At 45.7% G+C, this 15,566-nt stretch overlaps 1 protein-coding gene across 1 annotated transcript in view; it reads right to left on the bottom strand.

Annotated features, from left to right (window-relative positions):
• The window catches only part of Als2 (ALS2, alsin Rho guanine nucleotide exchange factor), a 50,345-nt gene that overhangs the window by 13,995 nt on the left and 20,784 nt on the right, over positions 1 to 15,566 (bottom strand). The window contains exons 9-16 of the mRNA XM_026788831.1: positions 13,460 to 13,537; positions 12,198 to 12,380; positions 10,451 to 10,622; positions 7,946 to 8,126; positions 6,060 to 6,125; positions 1,842 to 2,004; positions 596 to 727; positions 134 to 262 (exon numbers count right to left, since the gene is read on the bottom strand). Of these exons, the coding sequence (XP_026644632.1) occupies positions 134 to 262; positions 596 to 727; positions 1,842 to 2,004; positions 6,060 to 6,125; positions 7,946 to 8,126; positions 10,451 to 10,622; positions 12,198 to 12,380; positions 13,460 to 13,537 (1,104 nt within the window). The remainder of the gene's footprint in view (positions 1 to 133; positions 263 to 595; positions 728 to 1,841; positions 2,005 to 6,059; positions 6,126 to 7,945; positions 8,127 to 10,450; positions 10,623 to 12,197; positions 12,381 to 13,459; positions 13,538 to 15,566) is intronic.

Here is a 15,566-nt window from a genome sequence, read left to right as displayed (position 1 = left end):
GGGCCTTCCCATCCCTGCTCTAAGGGCCCTGCACATGGCTGACATTCATTCTCAAACTAGAAAATAAAATCTTGGCTGTGGTGTAGCTTAATGAGAGAGCAGCTCACAACTGCCCGCTAGGGATCCAGCCTACCTGAGCGTGGACCAGGGCGTCGTTGAAGAGGATGAACCAGTTCACGGAGAACCTGCCCGCATGCTGCAGCGACAGCGCCCGGTTACTGCTCTCACACAGAAGTCGGCGCTCCGGCTTCCGCAGGGAGTCCTGCGAGGAACCACGCGGTCCGTGAGCCGTCAACATCACGCAGATGCACACGCAAAGGAGGGGTAAACTAGGCTCATGGTGTATTTGGGGCGACCCTTCTGGTCATAGCCTATCGCAGCTTCATACCCTTCCTAAAATTAGAGCCCAGAGGAGCCTGAAACAGCAGCAAGGAAACCCAAGGTAGCGGAGTCTGCAGGACCCCCGGGGAACCAAGGGATGCACGGGGACTCCAACACTCACTGCTCTGGTTCTCAGAAGGCCACGCCACCGTTAAAGGAACGGAGGAGCAGAGAGAGGCTGGCTGGTGGGACCAGCGATAGCGGGCGGGCTTACCGTCATTTTCCCGGGAAAGGTCTTCCAGAAGCCCAGCGTGTACTCTGCTTCCTTCCTCTTCCTGCCGAGATGGAGAGCAAGAGATTCATAACAAGAACTGGAATCCTGCAGCATCTGATATTCTGGAGATGCCTGGAGACCAATAAACAAGAGGGACGAGTACAAAACATTATCCACACACTGCATCCTCTGTGCAGGAGGAAAATTCAGCCCGAGGACAGCAGCGGCCCATTGAAGGGAGCCAGGGAGAGGGGGGCGATGTCAGAGTACTCCACTACCATGCATGTGAGATTGGGTAGACACTGGTAGTCAGAAGGGAGCTGCTGCGGGATAAAGCTCCTGTATACCGCAAAAATCTGTCATTCATATTAATTTAATGAAACACTCATCGACCAGTAGCCAGGAAGTATAGGTGGGGCAACCAGACTAGGAAAATTCTGGGAAGAGGAAAGACAGAGAAACAGCACCAGCCAGACGCAGAGGAAGCGAGATGAGACCGCCTTGCTGAGAAAAGGTACCAAGTCACGTGGCTAAACACAGATAAGAATTCTGGGCTAATTTGAGTTGTAAGAGCTAGTTAATAATAAGCCTGAGCTAAGAGGTCAGTTTATAGTTAATGTAAGTCTCTGCGTTTCTTTGGGTAGGGCAGACAGGTCCGTCCACAGGGAGCCTTTCTCAGCTGTGCCTCCACTCGCTCATCTATAACGATTACAGCTTTCTCCAGGGTTGATGGTGGTTAAACAGAAACACAGAGCATGCTCACAACAGTGACTGAAAAACCAGGCAGGCGCAGTTCTTTAATCCCAGTGCTCAGAAGGCAGAGGCAGACAGATTTCTGGGTTCAAGGCCAGCCTGGTCTACAAAACAAGTTCCAGGACAGCCAGGCTAAACAGAGAAATGCTGTCTTGAGAACCATGCCTCCCCCCCACCCAAAAAAAGAAAGAAAGAACAGGGACAGGAGTACAAAAATGCACCACGTGTATGCGACCGAGACCTTCCTGCAGGAGCAGTGGTAGCGGACGCTCTAGTCTAGCTGGCTTCACGAGGTGAACAGGTCTGAATAAGGTCCGGACTGGAAGCGGAACCACAGCTTGCTCTACCCTGCTTATCTTTCCTCCTCCACTTTCTCACAGAGAGGGAGACCTTTAGACAGGCATAAGTGTTAATTTAGCGGGGCCCAGTGTCTTACGGTGAGTGACTTCATGCAAACAACCTACGTTGACACTGGGCACGCGGGGGAACCTACCACTTCAAAGCAGGTGGCGAGCTTCAGCAAAACCTTGGCGTAATTATGAAGTCGCCTGACTGGCAAGAAAAACAGTGTGTTCAGTATTTCCATCAACTGGGTGTTCTCATCATTCACTTCCGACAAATCTTGTAAGAGTTCTTGGTTTTTATTTAGGAAATCACTGGAAGAGAAGGAAACGGGATCCTATGATCATCTGGGATAAACAATATGAACGGTATTACATAGAAGGTCTCCCTGCAAGTAACTGTTCAGAACGCACAGCACAGCCTTGGTGTTATGGAAATGAATACAGACACAATAAAGTGACCCAGGTGTAAGTAACAGAATTATAATTTTTAACCTCTAAAATAGGACTTTAAAGTGCAGGATACAGCAATGGTAGCAACAGCAACTCTAATAGAAATGGCTGGTAACAGACTTTCTTCGTGTTCTAGGAAATGAACGCAGCACGCCACGGTTTCGGGGATAAATGATAAATTGGCACCATTCTGTTACTTTCACAGCCCAGAGTCCCAAGACTCTGGCGGGTCTGGCCACTCTGAGTTGTGCTGAACAGAGACGCAGTGGGAAAACAGGGCTCCTTGCTCGGAGCACTGGTGTGGAACTAACAATACATCTAAGTTCTGTCTTCCCTCTCGACTGCCAACACACACTGACCACTGAACTAGACTTAGAGGAACAGGACAAACCAGGCATGGTGGTACACACTTGTAATCCCAGTACTCGGGAGGCAGAGGCAGGATGGTCAGGAGTTCTCCTTGAAGCCAGCCTTGTGCTATAATAATAATAATAATAATGAAAAATCAATGAACTGTCTAAATTTATGAATCTGAAAGATTCATGGGTGACCACCAATGAATTAATGAAATAAAGATCAGGAGTCTCCACCTTTCCCTGAGGACTTACGAGAAGTTAATGGTTAATGGGGAAGGGAGAGGCATTTTCTTCAGTGGTGTAGTCACTAGTATGATGGTCCTAGTATATAATTCCCAGTCCATGATCCTGTAAGCAACCTTAACAAAAACATTGGGATATTAAAGAAAATAGATGTGAAAGAGGAAGGGTACAGGGTGGAAAAGGAAAGAATCAGAGGGACTGGGAAGAAGGCAAGAGGGTCATATGACCAAAATACATTCTACACAGGCATGGAAATGTTGTAATTAAGCTACTATTATGAATAATTAATATATGCTAATATAACATTTTAAAATGAGAAACAGTACCCAATCTTTGAAAACATTAAAAGGGAGCAAACTGCTGACAAGACCGTCCTAATTTTTAAAATAAACAAAGTAGACTCCAGTCAGGGGAGCAGATCGCCGACGGAATCAGCCTCAACTCATAAACACTGGTGAAGCTCCTGAAGACAAGTGACTGCCGCTGGGGCACCCAGGGGAAGGCACTTACCATCATCCCTCGGAACTCTGTGATCACTGGGGAAGAGTCTAAGAGCTGGAAGAAGAGGTGAAGTATATCTAACCTTTTCCTCTTGGAGTGAGACATTCCATTCTCCAGGGACAATGCCTTAAGCAGGGAGGTAGACAACTCCAAAGAGCCCTAGGAAGTTCCTGAAACCGACCAGATTCACTGGGTCCCTTCTTCCCAAGAATAAGCAAGTCACACCACAAAGAGGACTCTGGAGGCCAGACCAGCTCTGCCTGGAATAGTTTTAGACTGGAAGGGTCGCTCTCCAGCCTGCTGAGCTGCCTGCAGGCTTGTGCGGCGAGCTGCAGGTTTCCCGCTTTGTGAGCTGTCACCCATGCTGGGGTGGGCTACGGCGTTGCAGCTGCCTTTGGATCATTTCTGCTCCTGTAACTCCTCACCCGTATCTCCATGAGTAACCCCAATAAAACTCATTGGTTCACCAACACAAACAAAAGATAAAAAGGCTGAAATAAGTAACAGCAGGGAACAATAGTGGGGAGAAATGAGATGAGACACCTGAAGACAAAACTAGAAATGCTAGCGAAATGGAAACAGATAAAACAAACAATTTTCCAAATGAATGACTAAAGTCGTAAGAAGACAGACCCAGACAGACTTACTCATTACAGAACCAAACCAGCAGCTCAGAAACTCCCCAGAGGAAACACTCCCATTGAAGGGCAAAGGTTTGATTTTGCTTTTGTTGGAAGATGCATTCAACCCAGCCTTCAAGACACAGACGCCTGCTGGCTTATACAGACTATTCCAGAAAACACCAAAGGAGAGGAGGCACCTCAAATCACATTAGAACTCCTAGTGCAATCCTTTGCTGAACACTAGCTAAGGTTAACAAAGAAGGATCAGACTGGCAAAAACCAGAAGTAAGATCAAGATGTCAGCACTCCCGTTAGCATAGAAAATAAAAACACACCTGACTAAACCTGTTAAGTATGGGTGGTGAATGAATATCTGAAGTATTTTCTACTAAAATATAGAACTTTCAGTTTGTCTGTGTTATTAGATCAGTGTGTTGTATCAGAGGTTGTGATATTATTTGTCCAGGACCGAGATGTAGTCCGTGTAAGGTACCCTTTTCTGCGATCACAGCAGACATCATCTGCTCTTTTCCAAAGGGAGAAAAATTCCCATTCTTTCAGATGAAAATAAAGTAGATGTTCTGCTGTGAAAAGAGCTGAGCTGACCACAGTGTCAGGTCTAACAAAAGCCAGCACTGAAGGACCAGATCTTGCATCTTAGACTTTAGTGCTCCTTCAGAATCCTACTACACCTGGTGACAGTCAGGGGCTAACGGTACCCTGTCCTCAGAGTTAACCACACCTGGTGACAGTCAGGGGCTAACGGTACCCTGTCCTCAGAGTTAACTACACCTGGAGACAGTCAGGGGCTACCAACACCCTGTCCTCAGAGTTAACTACACCTGGTGACAGTCAGGGGCTAACGGTACCCTGTCCTCAGAGTTAACTACACCTGGTGACAGTCAGGAGCTAATGGTACCCTGTCCTCAGAGTTAATGGAACACTGCGCTTTGATTCATGGGTAAATGACTTTCCCATGGTACTCCAAATGAAAAGCCATTGGAAACTCCCACGGTAGAAACTTCCTAATATATACAAAAGTGTAAATGGAGTTATCATATAATGAAGGAGACAGTACTCCAAGACATCATATGCTACCAAAGAAAACCCTCGGTATCAAGAATATATTACATCTTTGGGAGTTTTTGGCCAAAGGAGTCCTATAGATCCCCCCAACATTGCAGGCCACAGTCAATGTCACTGGTTATCTGACAGTAAGACCCTACTGCTGAAAACATTACATATTTATGTCATGGACTATGGAGAAGTCGAGCTGTTGCTCAACTGGAAGCTGCTGGAAGCTACAATAGTGATGGGCCTGACAGAAATGCCCTGGTGTGGTAACGGCACGATGGCACAGGGTAACCGGATACTTAAGGCCCACCACAGGAGACAGAACCTGTATCTGACACGGCCCTGAGACTAGATGGGTCCCAGGCCCTGGGAGAAACCTATTCTGCTGAGTAAACACGGCAATAAGACAGACAGCTCCTGCTGACACTGCTGTCCCCACTGACCGGTACTGCTAGCCCTCACCAGAGAAGCTTCCTCTTGCAACAGATAGTAACACAGAGACCCATGAGTGGACCGTGTGCAGAGTGAGAGACTTTGGCGCACTCAACCCTAAATGGGATGTCGTTATCACACCCTCCCCTCAAAGCTGGGGTCTGCAGAGGAGGAGACAGGAAGATGTTTAAGAGCCACGATGTTTCTGAAGAGACATCATCTTCCAGACATTAACAGAGCTGGTAAACAGGTCGGCTCATAGAGACTGTGACCACATGCACACAACCTGGGCAGATTCCAACTAGACAAAATCCCAACCCTGAGAAGGAGAGGCGGACACTAGTCCCAGCCCTAGCCATGAAGCTATATGCAACTGATGGCTGCTGGGAGAGGGAAAGTCCACTTTAGTCAATGATGTGACACTGGACACATCAACCACACTCCATGGCAGGCCCCGTGAAGCAGTTGAACACAAAGCTGACTCCATGTTTCCTAATTTTTTTTTTAAGAGAAAAAGACATAAAACTGGGTGAGTTTTGGGGAGAAGGATCTCAGAGGAGCTTGGGGAGGGCAAAGAATACAATAAAAATATAAACAAAACCAGATAAAATAAAACAGGAAAAACAGAAACCCCAAACGTGCACTCTACAGCGGTTCGAAGGGTGAGTGGAAGGTGCGGACCGCTTACATGGCAGGCTTCGCGAGGAGCTGGAATCCTCCCATCACCAGGAAGTTTGAGACTGATGTGCAGTACCTGGCGGAAAAGAAGACACACCGGCATTAGTGACGGAAATTAGCTCTGTGCAGTTTCAAATGCCTATCTAGACACTTTCTGAAATCTCACCCTCGAATTTCAGAACTTTTGGGACATCACCGTAATGGATTCTTAGCGGAGAAGAATGGGCAGGTGGATGCAGCAGGGATAGCAGAAGCAGGGCAGCAGGAATGCTAACAGAAACAAGATTCACAAGCCTGGTGCCAAGCAGGTCAGCCAGGCAGGTGGCACTTAACTAACCTAACAAGCAGGAGAAAACACGGTTCAAACAGTAGGGTTTTTAATGCCAGGTTAATCTCCATTTAAAGTTCTCCAATTAAGTCTTCAGAAACACTGAAGGTTAAGGAAACAGTAGGGAGCTGGGTGTGACCACTAATAGATCGCACTGATTAAATACCAAAAGTGATCCAGACAGACTGCTCTGAGCAGGAACACTCCTTTCAGGCGGGCTAGTAAGCGACTGATACTGCCAGGGATGGGAAATTCTTCCTAAAGGGAGCCTCAGTGGTAGAGGCTAAAAATGTAAATTACTGAGCCAGGTGGTGGCGCACCCAGGAGGCAGAGGCAGGCAGACCTCTGTGAGTTCAAGGCCAACCTGGTCTCCAAAGCAAGTTCCAGGACAGCCAGAACTGTTACCAGAGAAATCCTGTCTCAACCTCCACCCACCAGAAGTAAATCAGTTTTATCCTACCTGCAGAGATAACTACTGTGCTTTAAATGGTAGCTCAGCACAACAGAAACTTCATTTTAAAGCAAAAGGTCACAAGTAATCAAGGGGGAGGGGAAGGTATGGTGGGGTAAATAAACACAAGATTTAAAAAAAAGGGAAAATTGCACTAATAAAAGCTGAAACCTTCATACAAATAACAAAGTCTAATTTTTAGAATAAATCTGTGTGTCAAGTTCTATCATTATTTTTCATGTCTGATGAGTTAGAAGAGTGAAGTCAAGATAATTCTTCCTAGACAACAGCTTCCAATATACTTAATTTGCCTGCGGCTGAAGTCACTTAGGTACTAAGTCTGAAAGGGAAATAAATACTAGGTGATTGTAGGCTATTTCTGCTGGTGGGAAGGGAGCAACTTTAAATATCCTTTTGATTAGCATTGCCTGCAGCTCTTGATAATAAACACACATCAGTCCTTGGGTTATTTATAACCCAGGGAAAACACAGGCCCGACAGGAACTCCCTGGCAACAGGTGTTCCTCACTGGCCCCCTTCTGTAACTCTGTGCAGTGCCTGGCACTTGGTGGCACAGAGTCAATTTCTGGCAGACAGATGGAGAACAAATAAGCTACGTATAGAAACAACACAGCCTTGGAATCAACAGCGTTACCTAGTATACATTAAAACAACACTTAAATTATTGCCTTGAATCATGGTATCACAATACAAATCAAGAAAAAGTGAGAAATAGTTTAAGATTACAAATATACTTGGTCGGTTTTACGTATAAAACATTCTTGGTGTTATTCAGAAAACACCGTTGCGTTAAATGTAACTAAGTGTCCCGTCACACAGCAGTAAAAAGCAGGCTCACACTTTAGGTCTTTAAATACACTTCTACATTTCCTCAAATTTTGGTCTAATTTACTTAAGTAAACAAAAATAACCAGATTTACAATGGGACATTGTATGTAAATGAAATATGCTATCCATCTCTGCTGGGTGCAGAAGGAAACTGAAGTTGAGCACTGCGGAACTCTGGTCGGCTGAGATGAAATGAAACACCTTTCCCTATGCACTGTCCTCTGAGGTGCGGCTCCCCTGCAAATCCCGTGCTGAGGCTGATACTTGCTCTGTGTAACTGTCCAAGAAAAGACTCGAGTGCTTCATGAGGACCAGGCTCCTGGCTTCCTTCACGCCCTGCAGGAAGCTGCTAAGCGAGGCTCCGTGCTGCCCGATGAGGTAACACAGCTTGCTGAACCGACTTGCGACTTCCTGCAACAGCTGGACAGTGGTCACAGTGCCCAAATTTTCTGCACCAAAATGATAACAACATGAACACCAAGAGCTTTCTTATGATGGTCCCCTTTCTGAAAACACTCATCTGTGGAACCCCAGTCACTACCACAAATGTCACGGAAACCTATAGACTATGGGGTCCCTGGTTCCATGGATTTGGTATTGCTATCTCTGAATGGGTGTTTCTTTAAAGGTTTCCCAGGTGATTTTTTAGTATCTCAGCCAAACTGCACTGACCCGCTGAAGCTAACACTTGTGAAATTTTGAAAACACTCCCTTCTCCTGCCTAAGTTCTGAGCCCATCCTCTGGAGGAGACGTTACACAGCTGGGGCTCCACACACTGCTATTCACAGACACAGTTAAATTGGTCAGGAGTGGTGGTGCAGGCCTGTAACTCCAGTACTTGGGGGACGGTATGAGGAACAGGAGTGAGTCATCTTTAGCTACATAGAGAGTTGAAGACTAACCAGGACTACACGAGACCATAACTCAAAACTAAAAAAAAAAAACAAACTCCAAATAAATAAAAGTGAATTGCTAAGTCAGCTGTTTAAAGTAGGGTTTGTTTTTTTTCAAGACAGGGCTTCTCTATGGCTTTGGAGCCTGTCCTGGAACTAGTTTTTGTAGACCAGATCCGCCTGCCTCTGCCTCCCGAGTGCTGGGATTAAAGGCGTGCGCCACCACTGCCCGGCTGTTTAAAGTAGGGATCTTTCCATTAGGAACAAGAAGCTCACCTGACACAAGCCAACGTTCCCTTAATAGGGTAAAAGACTACCAGCCCAACTTCTGAGTCTTAATTGTGGCCAGCGAGACAAAGAAAATTCCATCTCTTGTCGTAAGTCAGGGAAAGGCTGTTCGGCTGTTTGTTGGTTTTGAGACAGGGTCTTACCATGTACTGCTGTTATTTTTAATAGCTCCCAAACCTCACTTTGCATTCCTTGCTGATGTCCTAGAGACCCCAGATACCATGGATACATGGGTACAGGCGTCCCAGTGGAGGCCATGGGAACTATCTCCTCTGTCTTACCACCTCACTTCCAGCTCCTTTTTGTGATTGAATAAACATTTGTTAAGTCCTACTAATGTGGAGTGAGACCCTTCACATTCTGGTAGTGCTTTTAAGAGATTATAAATACAAATGAATATATGAATGAAAAAATTGAAATTTATGCCCTGGCAATGCTGAAGCATGCATGGGCAGCCCGTATATGGCGATTCTGTTGAATTTGTTCATATTGGGTTTCATGGTCTAAGTAGATGAAGACTACTAACAGGTCTCTTCCTCCAAATGAACACACACACACACACACACACACAGATACAACTCTAAGAAATATGAGGGGAAAATAATCCCATGGAAGTTATACAGTATCACACACACACACACACACACACACACACACAGAGAGAGAGATACAACTCTAAGAACTATAAGGGAAAATAATCCCATGGAGGTATACAATATCACACACACACACACACACACACAAATACAATTCTAAGAACTATAAGGGAAACAATCCCATGAAGTTACACAGTATCTCTCTCTCTCTCTCTTTCTCTCTCTCTCTCTCTCTCTCTCTCTCTCTCTCTCTCACACACACACACACACACACACACACACACACACACACACACAAATACAATTCTAAGAACTATAAGGGAAACAATCCCATGAAGTTACACAGTATCTTAAGGATGAGATGCAGAAGTATGATTGCTCAAGTCTAGTTTCGAGGATAACTTTTTCAAAGAATACACTTTTCTCTCTAGCCACATCTTCCTACAGCTCCGGTTTCTACGAGTGCAGGAAGAGCGAGCTCTGGGAATCTGAAGACGGGTGGAGGTGAGGCAGCCTGGCTCCTGATGAGCCGCAAACAGCATGTGCAGAGTGTGAGTGAGTGCTTGTAGACGGGAGGGAGCAGGCGTAAACCATTAACATAAGCAGTTTTCTTAACACAAGGCACAGAGACACATGCTTGGAGACCCAGGTAATGCTGAGACTAGCATAAGAGGATTGTCTGAGCCCAGAAGTTTGAGGTCAGCCTCAACGATAAAACCCAGCAGGCATGGTAGCTCACACCTTTAATCTCAGCAGTTGGGTGATGGAGGCAAAAGGATCAAGAATTCAAGATCTTCTTCAGCTACACAGTGAGTGGTGCCCAATCTGGGCTACAGGACACCCTGTCTACACAACCAACCAACCAACCAACCAACCAACCAACCAACCAACCAACCAACCAACCAAATGGGCTTCCTTTTAATACAGAAGGACAGTTAAAACGAGAGCCCTGATGATCTAGAGGTGGGGGGAGGGGGGGAGAGGTAACAACTTACCTAAACTGAGAAGAGGCCTAAGTATCTGAGACTTGATGTCACTTAGTTTTGAGTAAAACCGTCTTTCCGTAGTAGCCAATTCATGGAGACTGGCGATATATCCCATGATGTTCTTGTCCACCAGGGCGAGATAACTATCTTTTCCTGCTGTTACTCTGCTTATATACCCAAGCTAAAAAGGGGGAAGATAAAAAGATAAAAAGATCACTGATAAAATGTAATTTATGAGCAATGACCAGGTATGTCGCACGGGCTCAGAGCAGCAGACGGGGGCTAAGGTTAAGATACCCAGGAGTTGGGGAACAGGTTATTAAGCTCCAACACCTTCACAGTGAAGATTTACAAATGCTGTGTATAGAACTCCTTTGTTTCGGAGTTGGCTTATGCACACACCATTGTTAAATGTGAGTAACTGTATATACCTACTTGTATTTATTTCAAGATACCTCAGGCGTATTAAAGAGTCAACTGATAAGAACTACATATCTCAAGACTCACTCTGCAGAAAATAAGATTAATGAGAACAAAGAGGAGCCCTGTGCTATACCAAGGGTCTGTGTTATTGTCTCTTAAAAGGGCCAACATAAGGGGATTTTCTTTAAGAAAACACATAGCCAATAAGATGTTTAATGCCTATAATTCCAGCACTCAGAGGCTGAAGTAGGAGGTGTGCTGGGAGTTCAAGGCCATCTTGACTACACAGTGAGTTCCAGGTTAGTGTAACAAAAAAAAAAAAAAAATTGGCCAATGCTGCCTCTGGCAATTTAAGGTCTTGTCTCAATACATTCAGAGCCTACTAAGCAGACAGCCAAAGACTATGTGGTCCAAAACCACAGTTTTCAATGAGAATAGAAAACCTAGGCTGTACCAGCACTGAGGGTTACATTCCCTGTTGACACGTCTCTCTGAGGATGTGCGTTGCTTTAACAGGAAAAGCAGAAACAAGTGAATGTTCTCAGTGTATAAAGACGAGGCAGGAGGTGGAAAAGCAGACACTGGTTTAGATCTTCAAAAGAGGAAGAAGTGGCTAAACTGACAGGAGCAGGGACTCAGGCAGGCAGTTCTGCCCGTGACTTGTTGGGGCCTTCTCGGTGAGCACAGCTCAGGACCCTCAAGTTAGCAGTGTCCAAGAAGAGTTAGAAATGCGTCTGCCATAATTCACCTCCAGGACACCTCACTGTGGATGGCGCTTTTCAATACTCCTGCATCGCAAAACAGAAATGAAATAAAAACAGCTCGGGGCTTAGCTCAGTGGGAGAGTTCTTGCCCCGTGCAGAGAGAGCCCCGAGTTCTAGCCCCAGCATCACGAAACAGAAGAACAGAAGCACAGGCGTAGCCTTCCTCCAGGAGAGCTAGGCTCAGCAACTGCTTCCAGAGCCTGCCCTATGCAGGAGTGATCACACAAGCCCAGTTACTCGGGAGAAGAAGACAGGAGGCCTGTGCAGCAAGCCCCAAGCTACCCTGAGCTGCGTGTTGATCAAGATCTTGCCTCAAAAAGATAATGAAACCAGCACATGTACTGTGCAGACACAACAATGGATGAGGAAGTCAGAAAGCCCCACAGCAGATAAGATCACAGCATCTCACGTGTGTTAGGGAGAACAGAGCAGAGAGATAAGAAGGGGAGGAAGAGAAGGGGTTTGCAGTTTTACGTGAAGCGGTCAGAGGACTTAAAGTCAGGCCGACTTGTAGTTCAAAGGCTCCAGCAGCTACACAATGTGGGCTTTAGGGTCCAACTCCTATTCACCTTGTTACAGGACAGAAGGACTGGAGTCTTGGTACCACCGGGATTCTCCGGAAGGGTGTCACCTTCTGCAGGGTCCTGTCGGCCACTGTAATACAGCCCAGGCTGGAAGTCTTTGGTGTCCACCAGAAACAAGGAATAATCCTGGCCTGCGGCTACACTCCAGACTCTGTTTTCACTGCTAACCTGAAATGACAGAAACTCAACGTCTGTCCATCTGTCCAAAGCAACCGAGGAGAATCCAGTTGCAGGGAACAGATTACTTAAGCGGGCACGGGCAGTCAGCCATACCTTAGAGAGTGAACCAAACCCAGCAAGGTACCTAGTTACTACAGAACAGAGCAGAAGGAGGGAAAAAAATAACGAAAAAAACTGATGTTCAGCTTTTAAACCTGAATTGGATTTTTATAAAAATCTGAAAAAGTAGAATAAGGAAAGGAAAAAGTATAGTTCTTAATAGTTTTTAATGTTATTTTCATAGGTGTCTATAGGCAGCTTATTTTACAGGGAGGAGGCTCTAGAGCCCTGCTCTAAAAGTCACACCTCGAGTGCACCTCTGTCCATCCACATTCAGCTGTGTGCAAAGATCTACATGAAAAGAAAACATCTAATAAGGCTAAATCTCATTGTTGCCAACTGGGCCCACGGGTGCTGAAATCCCGTCTCCCACTGGTCACTCACTAACTCTGCTGTGACTTCACTGTGCCAGCTCCCAGGATGCTGGAACAGGCAGGACCCCTGAAAAGACACCCACGTGGACCTAGGCCAGTGTTATGTAAATGAAAATCAATTTATAAGTCAGAGACAGGGTCATCTGAACCTGTAGTTTTGCTGCAGAAAAAGTGTTAACAAAAGGTTTACTGTGATGTAAGCTACAGAACATAACATCAGAAAATGATGACTTTTCAAAACCAAACTTAAGAGAGAAGCCAGAGTAGACATTGTTTGATGGTAACATAGCCCCGAACACACTAAAGGCATAAACTTTTGTATAAAAGAACCTTTTCTTTTCTTTTTTTCCTTTTTTTTTTTTTTGCTAAAAGAAGGCAGAAGTACTATCAATATTCAAAATACAGACAAGGCTGTGAAGTAAAAACATTTTTGAAAAACTGCATTTAGCTGGAAAAGGAGTGGATTCATATTATGAAATCGTATTTTAATCAATGTTTTAGAAAAATTAAATTTATAAACTAAATTTGTCTACAAAACAATTTCCCTAGACACACAAAGTGCTATAACACAGAATTCTGGAATACACAAGGTACCTTTGCAAGCCGAGGGACTGTGGTTGGGAAGTCAGAATGCCCGAGCTGACCGAAGGTGTTACTGCCCCACGAGTAGACCTATCAGAGATAACAGGAGCTCAGGTGAGACGTGTGCACTTGACCATGACCAGGTCAGCTCTATGAGACTGTATCTATATAGTCACGAGATCATTCATTCATTTTCTATACACTCAGGAGAACGAGGTGCGAGACGCCCCTAGTCTGAGCTACAAAGTGAGAGCCTGTCTCCTCCCATTTCAGAGGAAGGAGGAGGAGGAGGAGGAAGGAAGAAAACAGAAGCAGAGGAGTAAACAGAAATGAAACCTGGCATGGTGGCACAAGCTTATCATTAGAACACAGTCAGGAGGCTGAGGCAGGAGGATCTCTGGTCTGAGGCCAGTCCACCTGCACAGGGTCTGCCAACACCCTGCCAGACTAGGGAGGAAGGCACGTTCCTCCCACAGACCCTTTTCTTCAGTGGTGCAGGCTCTATAAGGTGCATGTGTCTAACAATCGGGTACGCATAGGTGTGTGCAGGAAGGAGGGACGTTGGCTGGGAAGAGGGAGGGGACTGGTGGGGAGTTGGAGCCATGTGGTCCCTACAGTGAAAACGTCCTAAGACCCATTGTTAAATGGAATATATGCAAATATAACATAAAACAAAACCTATACATCAAGGAAATCATCGCTGCTTCTTTAGTCCAGGACATTCTGACTCAGCATCCCAAGTACTGACATGTCGGGCACTGGGCACCGCATCATCACGTCCAGCTAAGTCAACACTTTTGTGATAGTCCACCTGTAAGTCAGCACCCAAGAGGCTGAAGCCACAGCTGCTGAGTCAGAAGCCAACCTGAGCTGCAGGTGAAACTCATTTCAAGAACAAAAAATACAGCATGATTTTAATAGCTACATAAAACTCCACTGTGGGTATGCCTCCACTAATTAACTACTGGATTATTAGTGAGTTAACAATTTTCCATGATATTGAAACCCTTCAACAGGGCCGGTAAGATGACTCGAATCAGGAAAAGCGTTGGACAGGGCGAGCCTAGTAGCAGGATTTCCATCCCCAGAACCAAGTCAAGGAGGACGGAGAGAACCGACCCATGAAGTTGTTCTCCGGCTTCCACATATGCCGTAGCATGGGCAAAGCCCCACATCATACAGACATGCACATCACATACAAACACCTGCACATACATCATACAGACATCCTCACATCCAACACATACACATACATCATACATCCACATCATATACAAACACCTACACAGACATCATACAGACATCCACATCATATACAAACACCTACACCTACACATACAGACATCCACATCGTATACAAACACCTACACATACATCATACATACACATCATATACAAACACCTATACATACACCATATACATACACACAATAATAACACATTTTTTAAATCCTTGCCTATAGAGATTTATAGATATATGTGCATCTATGTCCTTAGGAAATTCCTGAGTCAGTGAAAACGCACATCCTCCATCAAGGTCCCGCCCAAATTTCTGCCACTGCTCTTTTCTCCTGAGTCCCAAATAGCACATGAAAATAAATGCAGTGTCACCTATCAGGAGAAAATAGTTTTAAATTTGTTTGCTAAATTGTCCTTTGTCATGGGCCACTCTGTTTTGAAATTCTTCATTTGTTTGTTTTATTGTCTGGATGGTGGCAGGTGCAACTCCAAAGACAACTTGCAGAAGTCAGTCTCTCTGCCACCTTACGGGCGGGATCCAGGGAAACCCAGGATTCAGGCCTGAGGACCAGCACCCTGACTGGCTTCTCTCCCTCCTCCTGCCCTACCCCTCTAAGCCTACCATGCAGCAAAGGACGGCCTGGGGTGACAAGCTTGTGCCACTAGGCCTGGTTCATGTCTAGGGATGGAGCCAAGCAGCACGTGTGCATGGGTGTGTGCTCGGCTACAACCTCAGCCTGGCTGGCTCCTTTGAGACAGGCTGGGTACCTTCTCTTGCTCTCCTCTTCACCGCCACGTAAAACCTCAAACCTCAAAGGAGACAGACAGGCCATGCTGCTTGACAGTACAGTCACTCACAGACAGGGAAACACCTGACCTG

Source organism: Microtus ochrogaster, unplaced genomic scaffold (assembly GCF_000317375.1).
Source record: "Microtus ochrogaster isolate Prairie Vole_2 unplaced genomic scaffold, MicOch1.0 UNK8, whole genome shotgun sequence".
Classification (NCBI taxonomy): Eukaryota; Metazoa; Chordata; class Mammalia; order Rodentia; family Cricetidae; genus Microtus; species Microtus ochrogaster.
The sequence above is the reverse complement of the archived record's forward strand: the minus strand, read 5'-3'. Positions and strand labels throughout refer to the sequence as shown.